This window comes from Protopterus annectens, chromosome 5.part0, assembly GCF_019279795.1.
Source record: "Protopterus annectens isolate FY-2018-M chromosome 5.part0, PAN1.0, whole genome shotgun sequence".
Lineage (NCBI taxonomy): Eukaryota > Metazoa > Chordata > Ceratodontiformes > Protopteridae > Protopterus > Protopterus annectens.
The window spans coordinates 205,768,960-205,794,753 of record NC_056735.1 but is presented as its reverse complement, the minus strand read 5'-3'; the positions used below and the strand labels follow the sequence as shown (position 1 = coordinate 205,794,753).

Genomic DNA, 25,794 nt, shown 5'->3' with positions numbered 1-25,794 from the left:
TTGTAATTTGGCCACTTTCTATTGCCTTCCAAAATTGCACAAAAATATGATAAATCCGCCTGGCCGCCCTATTGTTTCAGCTAGCAATTACTTTTGTCGGAATATAGGCATTGTTATACATAATCATCTGCTACCACATGTACAAAAATTAGAGTCTTATATTCGAGACTCTTTTGACTTTATTGATAAGATTAGTGAAGTTATTTGGACAGATAGTATGTTTTGGATAAGTATTGATGTTGTCAGTCTATATACAAATATTAAACATTTAGATGGTTTACAGGCTTTACATTATTTTCTAGGAGATAGTCCTACTACTCATTTTATTATGGATTTAACCTCTTTTTGTCTTTCAAATAATTTCTTTAGTTTTAATGAAATTGTTTACCATCAGATTAAAGGAACAGCTATGGGGGCATCTTTTGCCCCCATGTATGTGAATTTATTTATGGCCAAATATGAATTAGAATATATATATACTAATGAATTCTTTAAAAATTATGTACTTTTTTACTATCGCTACATAGATCTTGTTTTTCTTTGTAGTGGAGGTTTTGAACATGTTTATGAATTTTTTTCAGATTTAAATAATAATAGATTCAATTTACATTTTGATGGTTTACAATTTGGGAATAAAATCCATTATTTGGATATTTCATTACAGGGAGAAGTAGGTAAAAAGATTCAGACAACAGTGTATCGCAAATTTTCTGATGGAAATCAGTTCCTTTCCGGAACTAGTTGTCATCCCCCACATACATTGTTGTCTTTACCATATGGAGAAATTATTAGATTATCTAGACTATGTAATAATGAAATAGATCTAGAAAAAAATATTTATGATTGTATTACTATGTTTTCAAAGAGAGGCTATAGTATGGAGCTATTGAATATGTCCATTAATAAATTGTTAGATAATAATAATAACAATAGTGTTTATCAATTAGGAAATAATAAGAATAAAGAAGATGATAATTTTTTACCATATGTCAATAATATTGGGAGTATTAATATAAAAAATAATAGTTTAAAAGTTTCTGATCAAGAAATTAAGGATGTTTATTTTGTTACCACTTACAATATATTTAGTAATAAAATTTGGAATATTATTAAGTATTTTTGGAAATTTTTGGTATCTGATAGAAATCTTTGTAAACTTTTTCCTAATATTCCCAAAATAGCCTTTAAGAGAGGTCAAAATTTATCAGATAAATTAATTAAAGCTTATTATATTTCCCCTAATATTCAAGTTTATCATAATATACAGACATATGGTACTTTTGCCTGTAATTGATGTAGTATATGTAAATATGTAAGGCCATATTTTGATAAAATTAATGACATTACTTATAAACCAAATAATGTTTTTTCTTGCAATTCTGTAGGTATAATTTATTGTATTAAGTGTCCATGTAAACTCTATTATATAGGAGAGACAAAAAGAAAATTTAAAACAAGAATGCAAGAACATGTTAGGGATATAAAAAGAGGTATGTTAGAAAGTCCAATTGCTTCTCACTTTATAGAAGTTCATAGTGGTAGTGTAGATGTATTTGAATGTTGTGTTCTTGAAAAAGTATTAGTTAAAAAAGGTGACGATAGATTAATAAAAAATGTTTTATTGTATAAGGAAGCTATTTATATATTGAAATATAATACTGTGTCACCTAATGGTTTAAATTTAGAAATGAATTGGAAAAGTTTATTGTAGTTTCTTAAATGTAACTAGTTTTTTATATACATGGTATTGAATAATGTATGTTACCTTTAAAATTTCTGTTATATATAATTGATTAATTTAATATGATTGTTTAATTGATTGTAGTATTTATATGAGTGGGTGTGTTTTGTAATTTATGCTCATTGAAGGCTATTATGCCGAGGCGCTAAGCTGTATTAAATTTTCTAAAGGAACTAGCGTTGTTTTCTTGGCTTCGGCCTGAATACATTTCAGTGTTGTTTGTGATTATAAGAGAGGCAAGGCCTGCCTACAATAGGCATGGTTGGGACAAAGGGGAGATAAAATCTGGGAGATATAAGATAGAAAAGAGAGGAGGTAAAAGGGCGGAGTTGTTGAAGGGAAAAAGAATGAGGTAGATGAAGGTAACAGGAGATTGGATAGGTAAGTTAAAGAGGTAGTGAGAGCTATTGTATAATAGAGGATGGAGGTGTGGCTTGGGAAGTATACGTTTAAGTGCACTGGGGATGAGTGGGATTTGGGGGTAGGGTAGGGGAGCAGAGTGAGCCTGCAGGGCAAACGGAGCCGGTTGGAGCAAGTGAGGAATAGTGACAGAAACAATCAATGAATAGCTGAATACAGCTAACTTCTTAGCAGTGCTAGGTAAAAGAGGAGTGCTAGAATATGTGTACAACAACAAGGACTAAAAGTCTGTAGGAGGAGATTGAGGAAAGGAGTAAAGGACTGCAGCAAGTACAGGTAAACTAGCAAGATCATACAGTATTACAGAGTGGATAAGGGGGTAGAGATCAGAAATATTTCTAAGCCTAAAAAGGAGCCTAGGGAAGGGAGCCACCCAGTGGTCAAATGCAAAAGTACAATTAAACGTATTTAGGAAGAGGCAGAAGACAGCGGACAGAGCTGGTCAATACAGGGCAGGAGAGGCTAATACTATGAATAGTAGAAGGGGGGTAAAGGCTGCTGGGTACCTGGTACAGGTGGAGATTTAATACAAATTCTAAACTGTAAAAAAGTCTAGGTTTTTGTTACATTACAACTTCACAGCTTAGAAGAGAGGTCAGACATACATTCACTGATGTATTGGATGGAGGGAATTTTGAGAAAAGGACAACAGCTTCCTTTAGGTTGTAGATTTGATGGTTGACTTTGTGATGAGAGGTCCTTGCAGGATAGACAGGTAGAATACACAGGCCTTATAGCGGGATATGAGTTAAAAAGATTGAAAGAGGCAGACCCACTGGGCCAGGGGAACACAGCAGCCAGGAGGGGAGTAAAATGTTAATAATGACAAGCGAGGGGTAATTTAAACAATCTAATTGAAAGAATTGAATTAAAGTGGATATTAAAGCTGCAAGCTCTTGTATACCCTGGGCTGAACAACTATGTCTGCATTAAACCTGAGCTAGAAGCTCGCTCACTTAAATAAGATGTAGCACTAGCTGAAGACTTAATTGATGTATTTTAAGTTTTGGATTTATTTTAATGATGTATTTAATTGATTAATTGATAGTGTTTTTTTTATATAAAATGTGTAGGAATTTTACTGTTTTATTGAAGACTTGAGAACGCGTGGCTTGTTCTACGTGAAAGTGCTTGTCTAAATAAACCTGTTTTAAGCCATGGTGGTCATCTGGATTTTTTTTTTTTGCTTCATAGTTTATATTGTAAGAATACATTCAAACAGCTTTTCCCGATAGTTATCATAATAGGAGCCTTTAGAAGGTTTGGAAATCAACAATTTATGGGTTAAGATATACTTGATAGCCGTTTGTTTGAAACCATCCAAACTGATTTTAGATTTATCTGTCCAGTTCTAGGTAATAGAGAGTTTAATTAGTGAGAATAGTGTTATTTGTATATGAATGTCGTTTTGAGCTGGTCCATTTGGAGGGATATGTAAAAGAGCAAGCATCCCTAGTTTTTGATGAGTTTTTTCTTATGCAGTTTTGTGTATGCAGGTCGAATATAAGATTATCATCCACTATCAACCCTAATAGTTTGCGATGAGAAGTGACTTCAATGGTTGTATTGTCAAGAGCGAGGACTTTAAATTTATTTTTTTTCATGAGAGAGGGATTTCGGAGAAAAAGTAGTAGTTTAGTCTTTTTTGGGTTAAGCATGAGTTGTAAGTTATAAAGCCATGTTTCAGTGGCTGTTAAAGCTTCCTGGGTAATTTTTTTGGAGGTGTACCATGTTGTCAGATGTGAAATACTGTAATTTCAGTTTGAGAGCTTCCAGTACAGCCAACATGACTCTATAGCTGTAGCTGCTTGAAAGCATGGCATTGTAGCCATGAAGTGTTAGAAATTAAAAAAAATAATATATATATATATATATATATATATATATATATATATATATATATATATATATATATATGTGTATATATATATATATATATATATATATATATATACAGATAGGCCCATAAGCTTGACTAATCTCATCTGCAAGGCCATAGAAAGGATCATTATGGACTTTACTAACAAGGACATAGATAATCTCCAAACTCTGGACCCAACCCACTATGGACTTGCTAAAGATAAGATCATGCCTGTTAAACGTGGTAGCAGTAGTAGCAGTTACAGTAGAAATATTCACAGTAATAGCAGTAATAGTGATAGTAGTATTAGCAGTAATATCTGTGCAATATGTTGTCACCTAGTTCAGTTATAGCAAGTCACAGCTTTGCAGAGCATGCATGATTTGTGAGGCTTAGAGGTGACAGTCTATGTATTTGTCAAAATGTAGTTTATAGACAATGATAGTGTGCTCAAAGCAGTTTTATGTGAGTGACTTGTTCAGCTGGTATTCCGGAACAGTAATGGAGATGTTGCCAGGGCCGAAAATAATTCATTTTGTTTTGCTGACATTTAGAAACAGTTGGGGATTTCATAACCATTGTTCAAACTGCTGTTGAAAGTTGATGTGGTATGCTGAGTTTATTAAGGGATTGAGTGGAACAGATAATGGTAGAGTTATCTGTGTATTGAACTAAATTGGCACCTGGGGATGGATGAATACATACCAATGAAAAAAAATATTGAATAGCATTTGTCGAGGAATGGATCCTTGAGGGAAACCTAAGGTAGTGGTTATGAAGTCCAAGTATGTGTGTGTCCATTTCATGGACTGAGATTGACTAGAGGCACCTCTTGAACCATCTCAAGGTAATGTGGCTGAGGTCCATTCTGGCTAAGATGTAGACATGGGAGGAATGGGATACTGTGTTGAGAGCCTTGGAGAGGTCTATGAGGACAGAGGCAGTGATAAGACCTTCACTTTTGTAATGATTAATGGTATTAATAAAGGATAGTAAAGCTGTTCTCATGTTATAACCTGGGTAAAATTTGTGTTGACTTGGTGATAGTAAGTTGTTTGTCAGATTGTGTCAAAGTTATTTGTAACTACATTTCTCAAGTATTTTTGAAAAAGGAGAAAGTGTAGTGATATTATGTAATTGGGTATGCTGTTCTGTGTGCTGCCCTTATGGAGGGGTGCAATGTAGCATTATTTTAGATCTGTTGATTAGTATAGCCACAATGTATGTTATGTCTTCAGAAGACTGTGGAAGGTATTCTGGGTGATATTGGTCCGTAGCCAAAGATATTGGCTTTATTTTTTGTAGTAATTTTATTTTTTTGGTTGTGTCCATTAGGAGGCTCGTTGTTTGAATGAGATCTATCTGTTTGTGACCATATCATAATTGATTTGGTTGAGTCTTTGAATTTGTTTAAAGATGGTTGCACTGTTTTTGTATGTTTTGTCTATTTCATGTGAAAGATACATGCATTTTTGTCTTCCTCTCCATAGTAGTTTATTAATATTAGTCCAGTTAAGTTTAGGATTATTTCTATGGTTGTTTTGTACATCACTATAAACAGTCAATTTAGCTCAGACTACTGTGAGGCTGTCAAAATGTTAACTATATAAATAAAGACAATAGTTTGAGTCAAGTGTTAGCAACTTAGAAAGTGATGGTAAATCGCACTTGCAGTTGAGAAAGGGACCTTATGAGTGGAGTCCGCCAAGGATTGTTGCAGAAACTAGTCTGCCTTAATCTGTATAGATGATATGGCTGAAAGGTTGAAGGGAAAGATAAGTATCTCTGGAAATTGTCAAAACTGCATCAGAAGAGAGATGAAGAGGTCTGCTAAGGATTAAACTCATTCAGGAGAAAAATACAAGAAAATTCTAATGTATGGCTGCTTATTTTTAATGCAAAATAATGTACATAGAAATGAAAATTCTGGCAAAATACTACACATTCAGTAGTGATGTCCTGTCAGCAACAAAAGTAAAAAGAGACTTCTGGATATTTATTTCCTATGCCTTTTCAAGTAAAGCACATATGAGAGAATGCAACAATGAAAGCTACAGAAGTCCTGTAGTTTTAGGAGAAGCACCACCAAGAGGAAAAGAGACTCTTTAATTCCTCAGTGTAAACAATTGCTATGCCAACCAAACCCTATCCCTGTTGAGGAGACTTGGCCACCAGTGGCATCTCCTAGGGCCCTGTGATGGGTCGGCTCCTTTTCAGTATCTGTTTTTCAGGAGTCAAGGCCAATGTCAAGGGCCTCTGGGTTACTAAGTTTACAAATGATTGCAAGTGAGGAGAAATCATAGATGCCCCTTAAGATACTAACATATTACAGGAAGGTCTAACACAGACAAATGACTTATTCCAAAGCTTATGACAAGAAATGCATACCAATACCTTTTGGGAAGCTGGCCACCCAGGGAAACTACCTCATTGATAAAGTGCCCCAAAAAGTAGACCCAGTAGTCAGGGATATGGAGGCCCATGTAGATAGTAACCTAACTTTTGACCAAAATATCTCTAAGCTTTAAAGAAAATCATTCTACCGGAATGTTCCCATAGGTTCGTCACAAAAAGAATACAGGGTATAAACACAACATTCTGTGCAGATTGCCTCAAAACCCTTTCTCTATACTCTGTTTTCTACAGACTGCTGAGAGATGTTTTGTGTCTGGCATACAAGGCATCCTTGGATCCAGAACTGATGAATTATTTGTATATTCGCAAAATAAACAGTACCAGAACTTCTAGATCAAAGTAGTTATTCTTTGCCTGCAGCTTAAATAGGACATGTTGGAGGGACTAGTATGTATCTCAGAGAATCTCTGTTCTCTAGAATCGTCTTCCCATCCATGTTAAGCAGTGTCTGTCCCTAATGCTATTCAGGCACAACCCAGACCAGTGGATGGGAAATCATAAATTCATCCCTGGTCTGACAACTACTACTCTGATGGACAGACACAGCTGTTAAATCATTCCATAGATAATATGCACCCCTTAAAATAACCTCAAAGGCACATTAACTTGTAGTATACATTTGGGTTGTATGTTTATGCTTATAAAGACCCCAGTAGTTATTAACCTAATATATACTTATGAATCTATAATACTCTTTGTAGTCCTTAAAGTATTGTCTCTACAAAAGCATTTAGGAATAGATGCTTATGCAAGTGCTATAAAGATGGTACAAGGTCTGTGTTAGAAATCTTTTTAGGAAACTATATTGGAGACTGGCATGTACATATCTAAAGAAAAGGAGAAGATAGAGACATTTGAGACGTTCAGGTATCTTAAAGGCATCAGTACAGGTCAGGAGAGCAACGTCTTTAAGATGAGAAGTGCATTCAGTGGCCAAGGTACAGCATGTAAATAGGAGGTGGCTAAGCTGGGAGGGGGTAGATGTCATAAAGTATTTTTTTTTTAATGGTAGTGATTTGGATACATTAGGCAGCCTCTGTTAAAAAGGTGATCAGTGCAACAACAGGGCAAGAATTTGAGGTTATTCAGGACATGTATAAAGTTTTATTTGAGATGACAATTGCGATGATTACGTTCACTTATTACAAGAAGCCTTTGAAGTAAGTAAAGGGAAATTGCTGTTAATCCAAGTGATTCTTACCTACCATCGTGTTCTGCAGTCCTGTGAAGCATATTTAGAATAACTTAGAGTAAAACTGAAGGAATTTTTCATGAGAAATATTTCATATGATGTGCCTGATTTTTGTGAAAAATGTGTTATGAAACTGCATCTGTAACACTCATAAATGATGCTTTTTCCTTCAATAAAATAAGTGAAAAAGAGAAATCAGTATCACTCTCTGAGAAACAGAGAGAATACATGTTGGTTGAATACCGGAGAGTGTTTAAGAAGTTTCTTCCAAAACTGTTATCTTGGTAAAACAAAGGGAGAAGGCACCATACTGTTCACATATGAAGCTCTGCACACTGGATGGAAGCCTTTAGGTTTTTTGAGCATGGAATTAGACTCTAGCCTTGTAGGGATCAAAACAACCTAGGAATTTAATCCCAGGTTTTCCAAATCTAGTAGTCATTATTGCTTACTTACTAAAAGGATCTGCATTGCCAGCACAAAGAGTAAAGGTGCTATATTCTGGGTTAGATGCGAATGAAGGAAAATGTTTAGTCATCTGTCTACTCTGAAATGTAATACTGTTTCATGATCTAGAGAATTCAGGGTTCTTTGAAGAGTCTTCAGTGATCCATAGAAAAGGAAATTGGCTTCTTTCTACCCTGTCTCAGTGTGTGTATAGACATTTGATCGTGATACAGGTGAGAGTTACAGGTGGTTAAAAGCTTGGACATTTAAGCATTGGGATTTTGCTTGCAGTTGACCTGCTGCCATTAGGGGTTGCCGAAATATGGACTTGCATGCTGCCCAACCGAAATAATCTTAATCTAGTCGACTGTGGTGAGATCAGAACAACTCGCCACTTGGATATCTGGACAGCACTGCTTCAGAAAAGCATTTGGACTTGTATCTTTGTCAAAAGGTTCTGGCAAAGGTAGAGCCTTTACAGCTTGCTGTGAATGTCATCAGGCAAGCAAGCTAATGCCCTGTTCTGACATCAGCAGTAGCCCGGGTGGTCTGGAGTAGCTGGGAGTAAGCAGTAAGGTACAGTAGATATGCTTGTGAGCTTCTTTGTCTGAATTGTTGGTGTTGCCAAACATAACCACACACTGTTGTCCTGATCTACTTTGCAGGTCTTCCTGACTAAGAGCATCCAGATCCTCCTACATGGAAATACTGAAAGCCCTGTCACTGTACTCTGTATCATGCAGGCTGCTGAGATGTGACCTCGACCCTGCCCTAATGGAATTGCTGCACATCCACAAATTGAATTGGATAAGAATAACTCACTCCAGGGATCTCAACCTAGCCTGTGACATTAACAGAGCATGCTGGAGAGACAGATATATCTCCCAGTAATTCTTTTGGAATAAGCTCCCATTCCATGTGAAGCTGTGCTCCTCAATGACCTTATTCAAGCACAATGTTGACAACTGGATGGGTGACCGTAAATTCTTCCTGGTGTGGCACCTGTGTCCCTCATGAACAGGGGCAGTCGGTGCTGATTACAGAATCCCTCTGTTATCAACTGTGTAAATATGGTCAGTAAGGGTCCTCTGGTTTCTACATGGCTAGACTTGTAAAGGGCTTAGGACGGTTAGCCTAGTAACCGCTATGAAATCTATAAGAGCATGAACTGTGTTTTCATTTCTGCTAATTCAGTCATGTTTTGGTTTTGAAAAACAACAAAGTTATTCTGCAAGGAAGTGTGGACGTGGCTTAGGTCTTCTTGACCAATGTAGGAACTTGGAGCAATAAGTGAGGGTCTGGATGTGTTGGATAAGTGAGTTTTAGTATCCATGCACTAAAAATTATGGTCGCCATTACATCCACAGTGCACTTGAAAATTTACAATGTTACATTTTGTAGAATAGTACGTAAAAGTTTAGTTCGTTTCTTTTCTCCATATCAGACAGAATACGAAATATCTGAAGATGAAGGAGAAAATACAGTCCCTACCCTTTTACTGTCACCTTCTAACAGTATTGCTTGATACTGTCATCCTGAGACCAAAAACGATCTTCAGAATAGTTTTAAAAAACGGTGGCTCTTAACATTCAGTTAGTTGTAAAATGTTTTTCTTTGGAAAGTTGAAAGTGGTTGAATATTGACATAGCACCATGAGGATAGGAGTTGTCATCCGCAGTGGTGCAGCGGTAGTGTTGTTGCCTCACAGCAAGAGGTTCTCCCATTCGATTCTCTGCTGGAGTGCGGGGAGTGCCTTCTGTGTGGAGTCTGCATGTCCTCCCTGTGGTTGGGTGGGTGTTCGAAATACATGTGTAAATGGGCGTGCCTTCATTGAAGGTTGAAGTTGAACGTTGAGCTGGCACCTCGGTGTTTGTCAAAATCTACTACTAATCATTAGGGGACCGGAGTTCTGCTGTGGCGACCCCTAACCGGGAAAAGCTGACAGACAACAGCAACAACCGTGAGGAGAGGAGTTGTCAACCTTTGCACCTTAAGGCCCTGTAAGTCACACAGGCTGGGCAGCACCTGAGGGAGGGCAAGTTGTGTAGAAGACAGCAGGGAAACAGATAGCTGTTCCATTTGTTTTGATATCACTTGTGAACAGAAAGAGATGCTGTAGAAGCAAGTATCATATGAGCTGTAAGGAAGTATGGGATTAAATTTGCATACTTAGTTTCTAACCCAAAAAAACTATTGGAAAAAATTCCAGAATGACATTGTGATTAATGTGGGAACAGCAAAATCCTCCAACATCGGATGCTGGTTCACAGTATATGACTGAGATGAAAACCAGAGCTCAGGTGTGGAACAGCTGAATTCAAGTAATAGGTTAAAAAAAAAAGAAAAGAAAGAAAAACTCAGAATTATATTTTAAAAGGAAAGAAAATTTCAGCCAAAGACTCATCAATGAGGGCCTCTGATGTCCCTGAAAACTCTTGATATGAATGGTGTTCTGACAAGGATAAAGACTGGCAGGCTGTTTATTGTTTAATGATTTTAATAAGGGTAATGGAGGGCTGTTGTGGACCTATGTAAAATAGTCAGATTATATCAATGACAGAGTTCAAGTGTCAGGGTCTGGTGTTACAGGCTGGGGTGGCAGACAGTCTATGTGTATTTTCCATAGAAAGGTAGTACTTCCACTGCAACAAAATCAGAAATTATCACCTTCCTTGTAAGAGATAAGATGAGGCCCACTCTGAGAGTGGTATTAAAAAAATCTAGTTTAAATGAATATGAACTGAAAGGCAATTGTCTCCGGATGATCTGCTTAGAATAGGTCAAGTCAGGGAAAACACCCCCCTTAATTTATGATTTAGTGTTACCTTACAGAGAAGATTACTTTGTCCTTCCACTTTGTGCTCTTGAGTAAGGAAGGTGCCTTTCTTGAAGGAGAATTCTTTGGATATTGTTACAGTATCATCTGCTGGCTGGAGTTACAGATTTATTCCTTGCTAATTTGAGATGATCTCAAAAGATCTAACATTACAGTAAATATACTAGGTAGCTGCCTTTTTGTGTAAATAAAAATCCTTGCAATCACAGTTTAATTATTAAAAAACATGATTTTTTATAATTGTATGAAATTATGCACCAGTGTATAGCTAAAAAGGGAAAAACTACATGTTTGTCACAAAAAGGCTTTCCCTGTATAGAGAAGTGTAATGCAAGTAAGTCTGCAGATCCATGTCAATTAAAATATGTATATATTTTATCGTGCTCACATGTACATATTTTTCTACAACAGCATTATTGTCAACTTTCTTTTCCACAGATCGGTACATAATACTAGGAGGGCACCGTGATTCATGGGTTTTTGGAGGTATTGATCCAACCAGCGGTGCAGCAGTACTCCATGAAGTCGCGAGAAGTGCTGGAACGCTAGTGAAGAAAGGTAATGTCCCATCTGTAGTAACAAGCTGTAAGTCGTTATTGCGTAACTTTTAACAGACTGTAAATTTGCTTGAAATAGAAAAATATTTGTCATAAAAGACAGCTTTTGCAGAAAAAAAAAATATTGTATAAGTTAGTGCCTGTCTGCTTACCCAGTGCATAACCTGGAGGGTTACTATGGTAGCCACTTTTTATTTGCTTGTGTTTTCCCTTTAGATTATTGCATTAAATTGATCGCAAAAGTTGTGTTTTCCCATAAATAAAACTGAGTTGAGAGATGACGTCCCAAACTGATTAAATACAAGCATTAAGAACAATGTCTGACCAGCAGATTCAGATCTAGCACCTGCATCATAGCCAGTTCCCTAGGACTTACTGGGTGGGTGGGGGGGGGGGTCCACAGCATTTGTTACATTAATCAAATAAAAAAACTTACATTTATTTTAAGGATGTACTCTGTGTCTTTAGTAAGACACATGCACAGATTTAAACTTTGTAAGTTGCTGTTGCCAGACTTAACTTTGCTTTTATGTTGCTTGGAACTTGCTTTTGTCATCATCATCTCCTTTCAACTTATCCCGGTTGGGAGGTCGCCACAGCAGAACAACAGCCAGAGAACTTGGAATTGGAATTTATGGCTTAAACATTTTGGAACTTGGGACTGGATGACAAGAGACTTCCAAATGGTGCTGCTTGGAACTGAAGTGGTGCTGCTTGGAACTGAAGTGTGAGTGCTGCTTGGAGCTTATTGTTGCCAGACTTTGAAATTGGAGCTCTGCTTGCTTTTGGACTGACTTCCGAATAGTATGACAGTTTGTGTGTGTTTGTGTGTGTTTGTGTGTGTTTGTGTGTGTGTGTGTGTGTGTGTGTGTGTGTGTGTGTGTGTGTGTGTGTGTGTGTGTGTGTGTGTGTGTGTGTGTGTGTGTGTCCGTCCAATGCCCTAGTTAGGGATGGAAGGTTGGTTAATTAACTTGCTCAGGGATGGCAGTTGATTAATTAACTTTCTTAGCCTCAAACCCTGTACCTTGTTTACAGGAGACAGGAGCCTTAAACATCTACATCAGCTACCGTCATTGGGGTGCATTTTCAACAAAGAATGACAGTTTCAATGCATTTTCAAGGGATGAGAAGTTCAAGGGATGAGATGTTCACTCTTACTCATGCTATGTCTGTTTTCAGTGTGCAACTGTTCTGTTTAGTAAATGTCTGTCATTGCTTGTGCTATAAAATTTTATTACAGTGTTGGTGGCACAACAGGTAGCATACTTGCATTTGGGGCAGAAGGCTGTGGGTTCTATTTCTACACAACGTACATGGATTACTGATACCGTGGTGCACTTTAAGGGGGGATGGGGATATATTGCACTCACTGTGTCCTCCTTTGAATGAGATACCTAGTAACTGTTAATCTGCTGGCTAACCTGCTGTCAGTTTGCCAGTCATTCCCTGTTGCAATATTACCAGCTTACCATTTTTGTTTTTAAATGTAACGTAGGCTACTTATTCCTGAAGGGCAGTGGGCACTGACTTTCTAGATGAAACACTGAAATGTAAAGTTGTTTGCCAGCAGCAACCTCTTCATTAATTGCAGATCTCTCTAATGTGGAATTATTCTGATGACTTTTACTTCTTTAGAGGTTGTGCATATTGCTGATATTGGTGGATTGTAATGATAGAAAATTGAGTGGTCTTTTATGATTCAAATATTCTGAAATGGGTAGTTTTGTCATTATTGGTTCATAGGTTTTGTTAAATTCCTTATTGGAAAAATGTTCAAACCCACAAATTTAAAACACACGCTAACAAGTGGTCTTGTATTATACAAGGAATATAAAGTAATGTATTTTGGCTTTTCCCGGTTAGGGTTCACCACAGCGGAACTCCAGTCCGCTAATGATTGGCAGTGGATTTTTACGGTGCCGAGTTGCCAGCCCGGTGCCCAACCTTCAAGGAAGACGCACCCATTCAAGCACGCACCTACCTGCATGTCTTTAAACATCACTCAACCATGGGGAGGAGGACATGCAGACCCCACACAGAAGGTGCTCCAGCTGAGAATCGAATAGGGGAACCTCTTGCTGTGAGGCGACAACACTAACCACTGCACCACTGCGTCTTGTATTATACAAGGAATATAATTTCATAAAATCAAGAAGGTGAATCAAAGAACACATGCATGTTTGCATGGTCCTGAAAATGTATGCAACAGGCCTATGGTTTGAAAACCCAAAGGCAAATTTAATCCATCACTGGCCAGATGCATTTTCTTTGAATGTGGCTTCCAATTCCAGTTCAGTGAATCTGAGTTTCAAGGGCAGAGAAGCTTACTGCTCATGCTAAGTCTGTTTTCATTGTGAGACTGCATTGTTTTGTTTAGCAAATGCATATCAGTGTTTGTTCTATAAAAAGTGAAATAAAAGTTTTAATTAAATCCAAATGTCTGTAATCATTTCTAGAAGTAAAGATAAAATGTTATGCACATTGATAGGTTTCAGCAGTGTTTATGGTAACTGGAGCAGTAATGGGACACTGGAATGGGTGTGTGTGGAGGAGCGCTGTTGCCAGGAGGGGACTGCCATGGGGTAGGCTATCTATTACTCTGCCTAGGGCCCCATTTGACCAGGATCTGGATCTGCTGGCCAGACAAATTAGTCATACAAAAAGAAATAGTACACATTTCAGTTCAGTTCTATTTGGGAAACAGCATTACTAAATTAATTACTTTTAATGTACTGAAGCTCCTATTTGTAACACCACTTCTGTGTAACACAGCTAGCATTTAAGGTTTTGTGATGAGGAAACTCAATATATATTGCTAGGTCTTTGGATAGGAAATCTCTTGCTTCAGCTCATAATCCATGAGAATTTTTAGCCACTGGTGTGCTTTCCAGCACCTGATTTTTGGCAACATCATTTCTCAATAAGGAGTCCTTCTGTGGAGCTCTAAGTGACTACTGCTGCATGGCTAGACTCACTCCATAGCTGAATTACCACCAGTAATACTCTGTGTATTATCCTGTCAGATATACAAGTGGAATGTAAAGACACGTCATTTGTTTTTTCAGTGATCTGTACATTTTATTTATCTTAAGTATGGTTTACAGAAAAGAGATTACACCATCTAGTAAAGGGAGACTGCTGAGATGGTTACCCTTCAGCATTTGGCACAGACTCAGAAAAGTGCAAAAAGGAAAGCAGAACCTGGTAAGGACAGATAATGTGAGGCAAGACATACACACGCATTTGCAGTGTCATGGCTACATGCCAGTGGGACATGTTTTATAGTGTGTGTTATGGTCATGTGGTAAGCTATGCTTTTGCATTTCATCACAGATGTAAGAAGGTGGGTACTTTTTGTAATAAGTTTGTGATTGTTGCTGAGGGGATTGTGAAGAGCATGCACAAAGTTATAGTACAGATTCTCCATTTCAGTAGTTATTGTGTCAAATGGCCACATTCTGTGTGTGAGCTAAAAACAATGTTACTTATTTTTACTTATGGGAAGGTGGTTATTTTCTTCTTATTTAGTCCTCCTGATCATATCATTCAGTCTTCTTTGCACCTGATGCCATAGATAATACACGAAATAATAAAGACCAAAAGAAAGTTGAATTGCATATGAAGTGGCACAAAAACAATATGTAAGTAAGCATCATTGATCATTCCACATGTGAAGATACAGCTGAACAACATAATTCATAGCTGTTAAAACTGAGTACGACACCTGAAAAAATTATCAGCATGTCTTGACTTACTTTGTTTATTTAAAAAAAGCCTTTCCTCAAAGTACAGAACATCTTTGACCATGCAATCACTTTCTGGGAGTAAAGAAAAATATTTGTAATCCAACTGTAGCTAAAACAGTGCATTTTAAAATTCTTGTTGTATGGTTAAATGCCAGTAAAGGAGTAGCATCTTGTTTCAATCAGTAATTACTGCTTTGACATACTGACATAATTCTGGGAGAAACTACTCATTTGTTAATGTTTTAAGTGACAAACAGTTGCAAGCAAAAAATAAACTAACCGCTTTAAAATTTTTTGCCATTTAATACCACCTTACACACACACACACACACACACACACACACACACGTTTTAAAATCGTAACAGAAAAGATTGAAAACAAAATAAATTATGATAGGGCTTGTCATTCATGGAAACGATCACTAGTTTCTGTGAGATCCCAAAACAGTATTATTAAAAAATCCTTGCTGAAAAATGGATATCAGGGCATTTATAATGGACTTCTTTGTACTGCAGGAATTTTAACACTGGATTAAAAATACTTTGTTTTACTCCCAATAAGTGATCACAAGCACAAAGATGTTCTATGCTTCAAGGTAAGGCTTTTTTAAGTAAACAAAAATGTTAGATATGACCTTTAATGAGTTAAAATAGTAAGAATTAATCAGAATATGTGTGTGTGTGTGTGTGCGTTTATGCATGTGTGTTTAAGGAGGATCTTAGCTGTCATGTACACATGAATGGTGGTCAAAATCCCATATTGAAAACAGTGAAACAAATATCCTGATGTGTACAACTCGGATATGAAGGCTGAAATCTGATGTATGCAATAGATATTCACCCATATTGACTAATATTATCCTAACAGTGCATGTGCATCCACATAGGAAAACAAAGCCATAGCAAAGGTATCCCAATATATGAATTAGGAATCCATTTCTTCTCAAAGTCAGCAATCAAAAACATCAGTGCAATAGTGTTTCCTAGGGGACCAGCCATAAGTAATGAAGATGAATGTTAAAAATGTAAGCTGACATCTAGTGGTAGATTTAGTTGTCATGTACTACACACCAATGCTGTGGTGGACACAGAGCTGGACTAAAAGCATAGGTGAACTAGGCAACTGAATATTGTGCCGTGCTTATAGGGACGCTCTTTCCCTTTTCATTATTTATCATTTTAGAACCATTTTCTTTGCCCAAAAAATACATAAAATGCATCTCTACTGAAGGAAAATGCACCCATGGAACAATGGGTGCTCCAGGGGGCAGCGCTTAACACCAGTCACATTATGTTAGCTTTAATATTGTAAGGTCATGACATTCAAGTATAGGTGCAAAGTCACCTGAAGGAGTTTGAATAGCAGACATGACAGACAGATTTCAAAATTAGAACATTAGAGAAAAGAGGAATGTTGCAGTGTTGGTGAGATAAGTCTTATTACTGGTTTACAGTAGGTTGCAGTGTTGGTGAGATAAGTCTTATTACTGGTTTGCAGTAGGTTGCAGTGTTGGTGAGATAAGTCTTATTACTGGTTTGCAGTAGGTTGCAGTGTTGGTGAGATAAGTCTTATTACTGGTTTACCGTAGTCTATCTGGCAGTGACCAGCTAGATACTTTTGGACAAAAGCTTGACTCGAGGGTGGCTTTCAATAGATCACAGCTTTTTGCTGGTCTGCTACTTACAAAACCCTGACCCAGAATCAGGTTGTCCATGAATGATTTAGCACCCAGTTCCCCACGAATGTGCAGTGCACTGCTGGAGAGAGGCGGCCCCCTTCCATCCTTGCTCCGACCCAGTGACGAGTGGCGCTCCTCGATGACCTTGTGGCCTGCTATTCCTGGCCAACTGGAGATCCGCGGCACTGCTGTATCATTACATTTAGGTGGGATTCTGACTTAAAGGCTTTCAGTCATAATCTTACAGATGGTAGCTTCACACCATTGGCTCCTCAGCCAAGCATATACACCAAATGTCTGAACTTGTGGTTCCTCTCATACTGAGCAGGTTTACTATCACAGCAACACCTCATCAGTAGGATAAAACTAACCTGTCTCATGATGGTCTATATTTGTGACTTGTGTAGGCACTGGAAGATAGGAAGAGGGGAGTGGCACCATGAAAAGTGTTATAAATGTAATAATGCTGGCAGTGATCAGATATCTTGTGCAATAATTCTGAGTTTACTTGTGTGAATAGGTGTAGTGAGGGGGCTTGTGCTGTGAGAAGTGTTGTTTCTGTTTAGAATGTTAGCCATGATCAGCCAGATATCTTGTGCAATATTTCTGTTTTTGTGATTTAACAGTTAAGATGAGAGGAGCAGAGCCATAACTTAAGTGTCATCATTAGTTTTACAGTGATGCAGGAAATGATCAACCAGACACTTTTGGAAATATTTTTCTGACTTTATGATTTGTGTGAAGTAACTTGGACTAAAAACAAAAAGAAAAACAGCAAGGCTGCCACAGCTGTTGGCATAGACTAAATGACTTTACTAACACAAGGATAAGCACTTTCGCATATTCAGCTTCCTCATTTCCATACATTAAAACGAAAACATCAGCTTTTAAACCACGTCATTAACCACACACATGCTATTAGCCAATGAAATCAACATTTCAGTTTACGCCCCTTCAGGGCTGGTTTTAAACAAACACTAGTATTAAGACCTGGATGTCTGTCTGCTTGCAGCCTTAGCATTCACTTCAGTTCAGCTTCAACTCTGTTGTTTACATCTCCACCTCTGAAGTTGTCCCTAACATGTTGTAACGCTCTAAATGAAAATTTATGCCCTGTATTTTCAGTGATATGTTTAGCCAAAGCATTATTCATATTCTTAATCTCACACATATGGTGCAATATTCTCTCTTGAAATTTCCGTACAATTTTCCCTACATAGGTTCATAGGTTTATACTAGGCTATCTGCCCTAAGGCATTTATAAGCCTAGCCCAAATTTTTGTGGCTTACGCCACCCCTTATATGAAAAAATACTGTGCCCATTAGTTTGTTGTGCCTCTGTCCAGCAGTGACACAGATATGATTCCCGGGGTAAACCTACGATCTCCCATCCACAGGTCTAGATTTCTCTTGAACAGAGTCAGCGAGGTGCTCTGCCTCACATGGACCGGGATTTTATTCCGCAGCATAGGGAGTCTCTGAGTGATAAATCTATCCCTCCAGCACGTCCTATTTATATCCGTGCTAAGGTTTAAGTCGCTTGCTCTAGTGGTTTTGGTGGATTTGGATTTTTGAGGTGGAGCATGTCCATTAATTCCGGGTTGGACACGGCCTTGTATGTCAGGCACATGTCACCTCTGAGCAGACGGGATGCGACTGAATAGAGCTGGAGTTTCTTCAATCTGGCAGCATATGACAGATTTTGGAGTCCCTTTATCCTTTTGGTGAGGAACTTTTGGGGTCTCTCCAATTGCTGCAGATGTCGGGTGAGATACATCCCGAATGGGGCATTGTACTCGATCATTGGTCTGATAAGTGAAGAGTACAGGGGAACAATGACCTCACTAGATCTGGATGTGAATCCCTTCATGATCAGGTGGGCAATGTAGAAGGTCTTTCTAACCACTTTAGCAATGTGAGTGTCGAAAGGCCACTGTCAACCTGGGTCCCCAGGTCCCTGATAACCTCTTCTGTGCTTAGTGGATTGCCACCTATATGGTAGCTTGGGGTTACCTTGTTTTTCCCGAAGGGTATGACTATACATTTTTGGCGTTTAACTTCAGGCCATGGCTCTGGCACCAGCTATCTGTTTCCATGAGTCCCTTCTGAAGGATATCCGTGTCCGATGCACTTTCCACTATGGCCCAGTTTGCAGTCGTCTGCAAACTTTGTCAACCAAAGTCCTCCCATGTTGGCCTGTACTTCTGAGAAGTAGATGCCAAACAATAGGGACCAAGGACCGAGCCCTGTGGGACACCACTTGTGACCGGCTTGGAGTCTGACACAGCGCCAGCAACTCTAACCCTGTGGGTTCTGTCCTTAAGCCAGTTTGCAACCCATCTTGTGACATATGGGTTTACATTTAAGCTGGTAAGTTTTTCTACAATACCGAGTGGGGTATTGTGTGAAAGCCTTTGCAAGGTCAAGGTAGGCTGTATGGACTGCCTTTCCTCATCAATGGCCTTGGTGACTGTTTGAAGAAGTCGACCAAGTTCAAAAGGCATGATCTTCCCTTGACAAAGCCAAACTGGGTCGGGTCCAATGTCTGCAAGTCCCCTATATCTTTGTTTATAAGCTCCATTATGATCCTCTCCATAGCTTTGCAGACTAGACTTGTTAAGCTTATGGGCGGTAATTACCAGGGTCCGTAGAGGCGCCTTTGTGAAGTGGGACCACAGTTGCCGTCGCCACTCCTTGGGCACGTATCCTGTGGTAAGGCTGAGATTAAACAGCTGCCTTATGTGCGGGTTTAATTCCTCATTTAGCTCATGTAGCACACAGCCGGGGACACCATCCGGTCCCATTGATGCTGGGTTTTAGCTTTAGAGAGAGCAGCTTTCACCTGCGCATTTGAGATGTCCGGGAGGCTACACTCGGCTGGGATAGTTATCTCTCCTTTAGGGAGAGGGGTGAAGTTTGCACTGAACCTGTCTGCCAGTATGTTGGCAATGTCTGTGGGTTCAGTGATTTTTGTATCATTTTGGACTAATTCTGAGCATATCTGGGAGTTTCCACCCAGGTTCCTAACATAGCTGAAAAAGGCCTTATGATTGTCCTTTGAATCCATGGCAATTTTTCTCTCAAAATTGGCCTTAGTTGATTTTATGAGTGCTCGTATTTTTTACTAATAATGATCAGGGGTGACTTCCCTTTTATGGATTTTGTTCTATCATGTAATAGCTTTCTCCTCTTATTGTAAAGTTTGTTAATGGCTGGGGTCCACCAGACTGGACGTTTGCCCTTTGTGGAAAGAGTCTTGGTTTTATTTGGGATTGCCTGATCCATGCAGTCCTGGAGGTGTTCATAGAAGGCATTTGTAAGGGCTTCCGCAGCTTGGGTTGTGGTTTCCTCTGGCTCAGGGGCCTTGAAGGATACCACACCAGTCTTGAGTAGTGTGAAGTTTGCTTTAGAGAAGTTCTTCACTATGGTCTTTTGTTTGGGGTGGGGCGGGATGTGGATTTCCAGTGAGATTAGTTTATGATCAGATCTCACCAATGAGGGATATACTTCGGTGTGGAGCATTTTGTCCCCATGTTTGTGACAATGAGATCTAGTATATTTTCTCCTCTCGTGGGAACAGTGACTAGCTGTTCCATGGCATTTGAATTTATGAACTCCAGGAACCGTTGGGCTAGAACGTTAGGGCTTGAGTAATGTTCCCAGTCTATATTCGGGTAGTTGAAGTCACCCAATATGATGGTGTTTGGAGATACATTTATACCCTCCAGTGTCTTCAGGAAGGCTGTGTGGGGTTCCTGAGTTTGAGAGGATGGCCTGTAGCATGCTACAATTTGTAGAGCAATTTTGCCTATGGTTAGTTGCACCTGGATGGTTTCCGAAGCTTAGATGCGTTGCCACCAACCTGGAGGTGTGGGTATCCTTTATGAATATGGATACACCCCTCCTTTTGTGGTGTGGTCCGGGTTTTGGGGCGGAGCATGATATGAGGTAAAACCTAATAGTGCCGGGGTGCTCTCAGGAGCCTTGAACCAGGTTTCAGTTACAGCACAGACATCGATGTTCTCCATACTGAGAAGGGCCTCGAGTGCGTGCATTTTGAGATTTAGACTTCTGGCAATGAGCAGCATTACCCTCAGTTTCTTCCCATTTTTGTTTTCTAGGGTGGTAGGTTTAGAATTTGAGCCTTGCCTAAAAAAGGCACTATGGGGGTGGCAAGAGCCTTAGCCAATATCCGGAATCCCAGGGGTGACAGGTGCAAGCCGTCCCTTGCGAAACAGCGTGGCTTGTCAAGCATGTCATCCCAGGCAGACAGACACTGGATCCCCTTTGAATGACACCAGACATTAAGCCAATTGTTAAAGCTGATCATCTTGTCTCTATATTGTGGCATCATTCTTGGTGAAGGAAGGATACTGCTCAGGGTTAGGGTCATACCTGCCTGGGCTACATAATCAGAGAGCTCCTCTATGTCTCTTTTCATGTAGTCCAGGGAGGTACGTCTCAGGTCGTTCACACCAGCATGGACAAATGACTGTGTCATATTTGTACTTGCCATGGAGTGACCCGAGTGCTTGTGTTATGTGGCGGATTCTAGCGCCCGATAGGCAGCTTACTGTGACCCTCTCCTTGTTCAGCCTGGTGAGTGGGATGTCAGTGTGTCTGACTATGGAGTCACCTATGACAAGTATGTTTGGTGTTGTATTTGGCCTTAAGGGCTGTGACTGCTTTGCACACTGCTTTTGTGGTTTATGTGTTGCTTGTGGGGTGTCTTGAGGTAGCAGTTGTTTGGGTGTCTGCTTTGGAGGCCTCTGCTGTTTAGGTAAATTTTTACTCAGAGCCTCCGAGTATGTCTTTGTGTGTTTATGTGTTTGATTCAGTGGAGTGGTAGCATTATGTGAGGCTGGTTTTGTGGTGTGTGTAGTTGCCTTCTCCTCCTGTCTGGTCTTGCCAGTCCTGAGTTGAGAGAGCTCAGCCTCCAGTTTGGCTAAATAGCTGCATCTCTCACAAGTATTTGTGTTATGTGGGAGGAGGAGAGGGTTGTCTGTGTACATGAGACAGTTATAACATTGCCTCAAGATTCCCAGATTCACCAGCTGGACCGGAGGGTAGATTGACAACTGACCTTTGGACATGCTAGAATAATATTGGGAAATCCTTAACTGAAAACAAGGGCCAGTGGGGAGTGAGGGTGTAGTGCTTTTAATTTTTAGTGCTGACTTATATAATTGCTTTAGTGAGCAAGTGCCAGGTAACTTGAGTGCAATGTGTTACAAGTAACTAAATGCAAAAACGACAAACAGTAACTTTCTTTCAAGTCAAACAAGGAAATAAGTACAGTAAGCAATGCAGATATCACTAGTGATCCACAGAAGTGCTGAGAAGTTGCGTATTAGGTGGAATTAGCTTAAGCAAACAAACAACAAGCATATAAACAAAGCTAGATTCAGCAGGCCTGGATCTAGTCTATGCTAGAGCAAACAAGGTGAACCAATTTCAGTAAGATACAGTTCAAATATTCAGGCACTATAAACCTTTAACCAGAAATTCCCAGCTCAGAAGGGCAGAGTCCAGCCTCTTCTCCCACAAGAGTGCAGACCACGAACCTTCTTAATGTAAAATAACTGGCCTGAAGCCCAAGTGCCTAAACCAGAACTAATACACTTGGACACTGGGCTCTCAATCAGCAGTTCCCAACTTAGAAGGATGAAAGCTACCTGTCCTGCCACCACAGTGCTTGCCACAAACCTTCCTAATGTAAAACAACTGGTCTGAAGCCCAAGTGCTTAATCCAAAAGACTTGAATGATAGCTACACTTTAATCAAGTTACAACCAAGCAGTAATAAATACCATTGAATACTTTAGAGAATGTCTGGATTAGTGCTCAAGTTACACAAACAAAGCTAGATCCAGCAGGCCCGAATACAGTCTATGCCACAGCAAACAAGGCACCAACTTCAGTAAGAAACAGTTCAGATATGCATGCACTATAAGCCTTTAACCAGAAATTCCCAGCTCAGAAGGGCAGAGTCCAGCCTCTCCTCCCACAAGAGTGCAGACCACGAACCCTCTTAATGTAAAATAACTGGCTTGAAAGCCCAAGTGCTTAAACCAGAATTAATACACTTTTAGAATAACAGACACTGAGCCCTCAATCAGCAGTTCTCAACCTAGAAGGATGTAAGCTACCTGTTCTGCCACAACAGTGCAGACCACAAACCCTCTCAGTGCAAAACAATTAACTGGTCCGAAGCCCAAGTGTTTAAACCAAAAGGCTTAGAATGAGTTACACCAAGCAGTAATAAATACAATTGAGTATTTTAAGATGATGCAAAAGTAAAAAGAAGTAGGTAAAAACACAAGTACAGTAAAAGCAGATGAAATTTTTTTTTTTCTGAACAAGTGCTGAGATCAAAGAAACAGATTTGAGTGCTGAAACTAGAAAACTGGCTAGTTATAAGAAAAAAACAAGCTAGAAGGCTTCCCTCAAACACAGAAGGGCTTGGGGGCTCAGAAGCCTACAAATAGTCTGTACCACTTAACAAGAAAGGCAGGAAATAAGCTTAATTTTTTTTTTCTATTTCCCAGATGCTCTCTTTGTACACAGTAGGAGTGCCTGAAATCAGAATATGATCTCACTGCACTCAGTTGAGTGAGCAAATGAGATGGGCCCAGAGGCAGGCTGAGGGGCGGGCAGTTTCAATGCCACTAAGATTAAGAGCAGAATAACTTCAGTTAAAAATTCCTTCAACACTCCTTCATACACAGTTTAAATCAAATTAAATACTGTATAATACTGTATTTTTTTAAAAAAAAAAAGTGCAGATAAAGGTACTTAAATTCTCTTATACGTCCAGTTGAATATAACCAAGTTCTTAGCTGGCCAAGCTGAAGTTTTAAAGCAGGAATTATTTCACATGCACCAGTTTAAATATGCAAGGACAGGAAATCAAAGAATGTGGCTACCCCCACACCTGTAATTACTAGCAAATAACAAAATTCAGCCAACACTAGCTTCAGTTCAAGTTACTGAAGAGCAGAATAACTTCAGTTAAAAATTCCTTCAACACTCCTTCATACACAGTTTAAATCAAATTAAATACTGTATAATACTGTATTTTTTTTAAAAAAGTGCAGATAAAGGTACTTAAATTCTCTTATATGTCCAGTTGAATATAACTAAGTTCTTAGCTGGCCAAGCTGAAGTTTTAAAGCAGGAATTATTTCACATACACCAGTTTAAATATGCAAGGACAGGAAATCAAAGAATGTGGCTACCCCCACACCTGTAATTACTAGCAAATAAAAAAATTCAGCCAACACTAGCTTCAGTTCAAGTTACTGAAGAGCAGAATAACTTCAGTTAAAAATTCCTTCAACACTCCTTCATACACAGTTTAAATCAAATTAAATACTGTATAATACTGTATTTTTTTTTAAAAGTGCAGATAAAGGTACTTAAATTCTCTTATACGTCCAGTTGAATATAACCAAGTTCTTAGCTGGCCAAGCTGAAGTTTTAAAGCAGGAATTATTTCACATGCACCAGTTTAAATATGCAAGGACAGGAAATCAAAGAATGTGGCTACCCCCACACCTGTAATTACTAGCAAATAACAAAATTCAGCCAACACTAGCTTCAGTTCAAGTTACTGAAGAGCAGAATAACTTCAGTTAAAAATTCCTTCAACACTCCTTCATACACAGTTTAAATCAAATTAAATACTGTATAATACTGTATTTTTTTTAAAAAGTGCAGATAAAGGTACTTAAATTCTCTTATACGTCCAGTTGAATATAACTAAGTTCTTAGCTGGCCAAGCTGAAGTTTTAAAGCAGGAATTATTTCACATGCACCAGTTTAAATATGCAAGGACAGGAAATCAAAGAATGTGGCTACCCCACACCTGTAATTACTAGCAAATAACAAAATTCAGCCAACACTAGCTTCAGTTCAAGTTACTGAAGAGCAGAATAACTTCAGTTAAAAATTCCTTCAACACTCCTTCATACACAGTTTAAATCAAATTAAATACTGTATAATACTGTATTTTTTTTTTAAAAAGTGCAGATAAAGGTACTTAAATTCTCTTATAGTCCAGTTGAATATAACCAAGTTCTTAGCTGGCCAAGCTGAAGTTTTAAAGCAGGAATTATTTCACATGCACCAGTTTAAATATGCAAGGACAGGAAATCAAAGAATGTGGCTACCCCACACCTGTAATTACTAGCAAATAACAAAATTCAGCCAACACTAGCTTCAGTTCAAGTTACTGAAGAGCAGAATAACTTCAGTTAAAAATTCCTTCAACACTCCTTCATACACAGTTTAAATCAAATTAAATACTGTATAATACTGTATTTTTTTTAAAAAAGTACAGATAAAGGTACTTAAATTCTCTTATAAGTCCAGTTGAATATAACCAAGTTCTTAGCTGGCCAAGCTGAAGTTTTAAAGCAGGAATTATTTCACATGCACCAGTTTAAATATGCAAGGACAGGAAATCAAAGAATGTGGCTACCCCCACACCTGTAATTACTAGCAAATAACAAAATTCAGCCAACACTAGCTTCAGTTCAAGTTACTGAAGAGCAGAATAACTTCAGTTAAAAATTCCTTCAACACTCCTTCATACACAGTTTAAATCAAATTAAATACTGTATAATACTGTATTTTTTTTACAAAAGTGCAGATAAAGGTACTTAAATTCTCTTATACGTCCAGTTGAATATAACCAAGTTCTTAGCTGGCCAAGCTGAAGTTTTAAAGCAGGAATTATTTCACATGCACCAGTTTAAATATGCAAGGACAGGAAATCAAAGAATGTGGCTACCCCACACCTGTAATTACTAGCAAATAACAAAATTCAGCCAACACTAGCTTCAGTTCAAGTTACTGAAGAGCAGAATAACTTCAGTTAAAAATTCCTTCAACACTCCT

At 38.6% G+C, this 25,794-nt stretch overlaps 1 protein-coding gene across 1 annotated transcript in view; it reads left to right on the top strand.

The window, feature by feature from the left end:
• LOC122802144 (glutamate carboxypeptidase 2-like) overlaps positions 1-25,794 on the top strand; it is a 1,578,923-nt gene that overhangs the window by 1,058,689 nt on the left and 494,440 nt on the right. Inside the window, exon 11 of the mRNA XM_044071823.1 lies at positions 11,351-11,470. Coding sequence (XP_043927758.1) covers positions 11,351-11,470 — 120 coding nt within the window. The remainder of the gene's footprint in view (positions 1-11,350; positions 11,471-25,794) is intronic.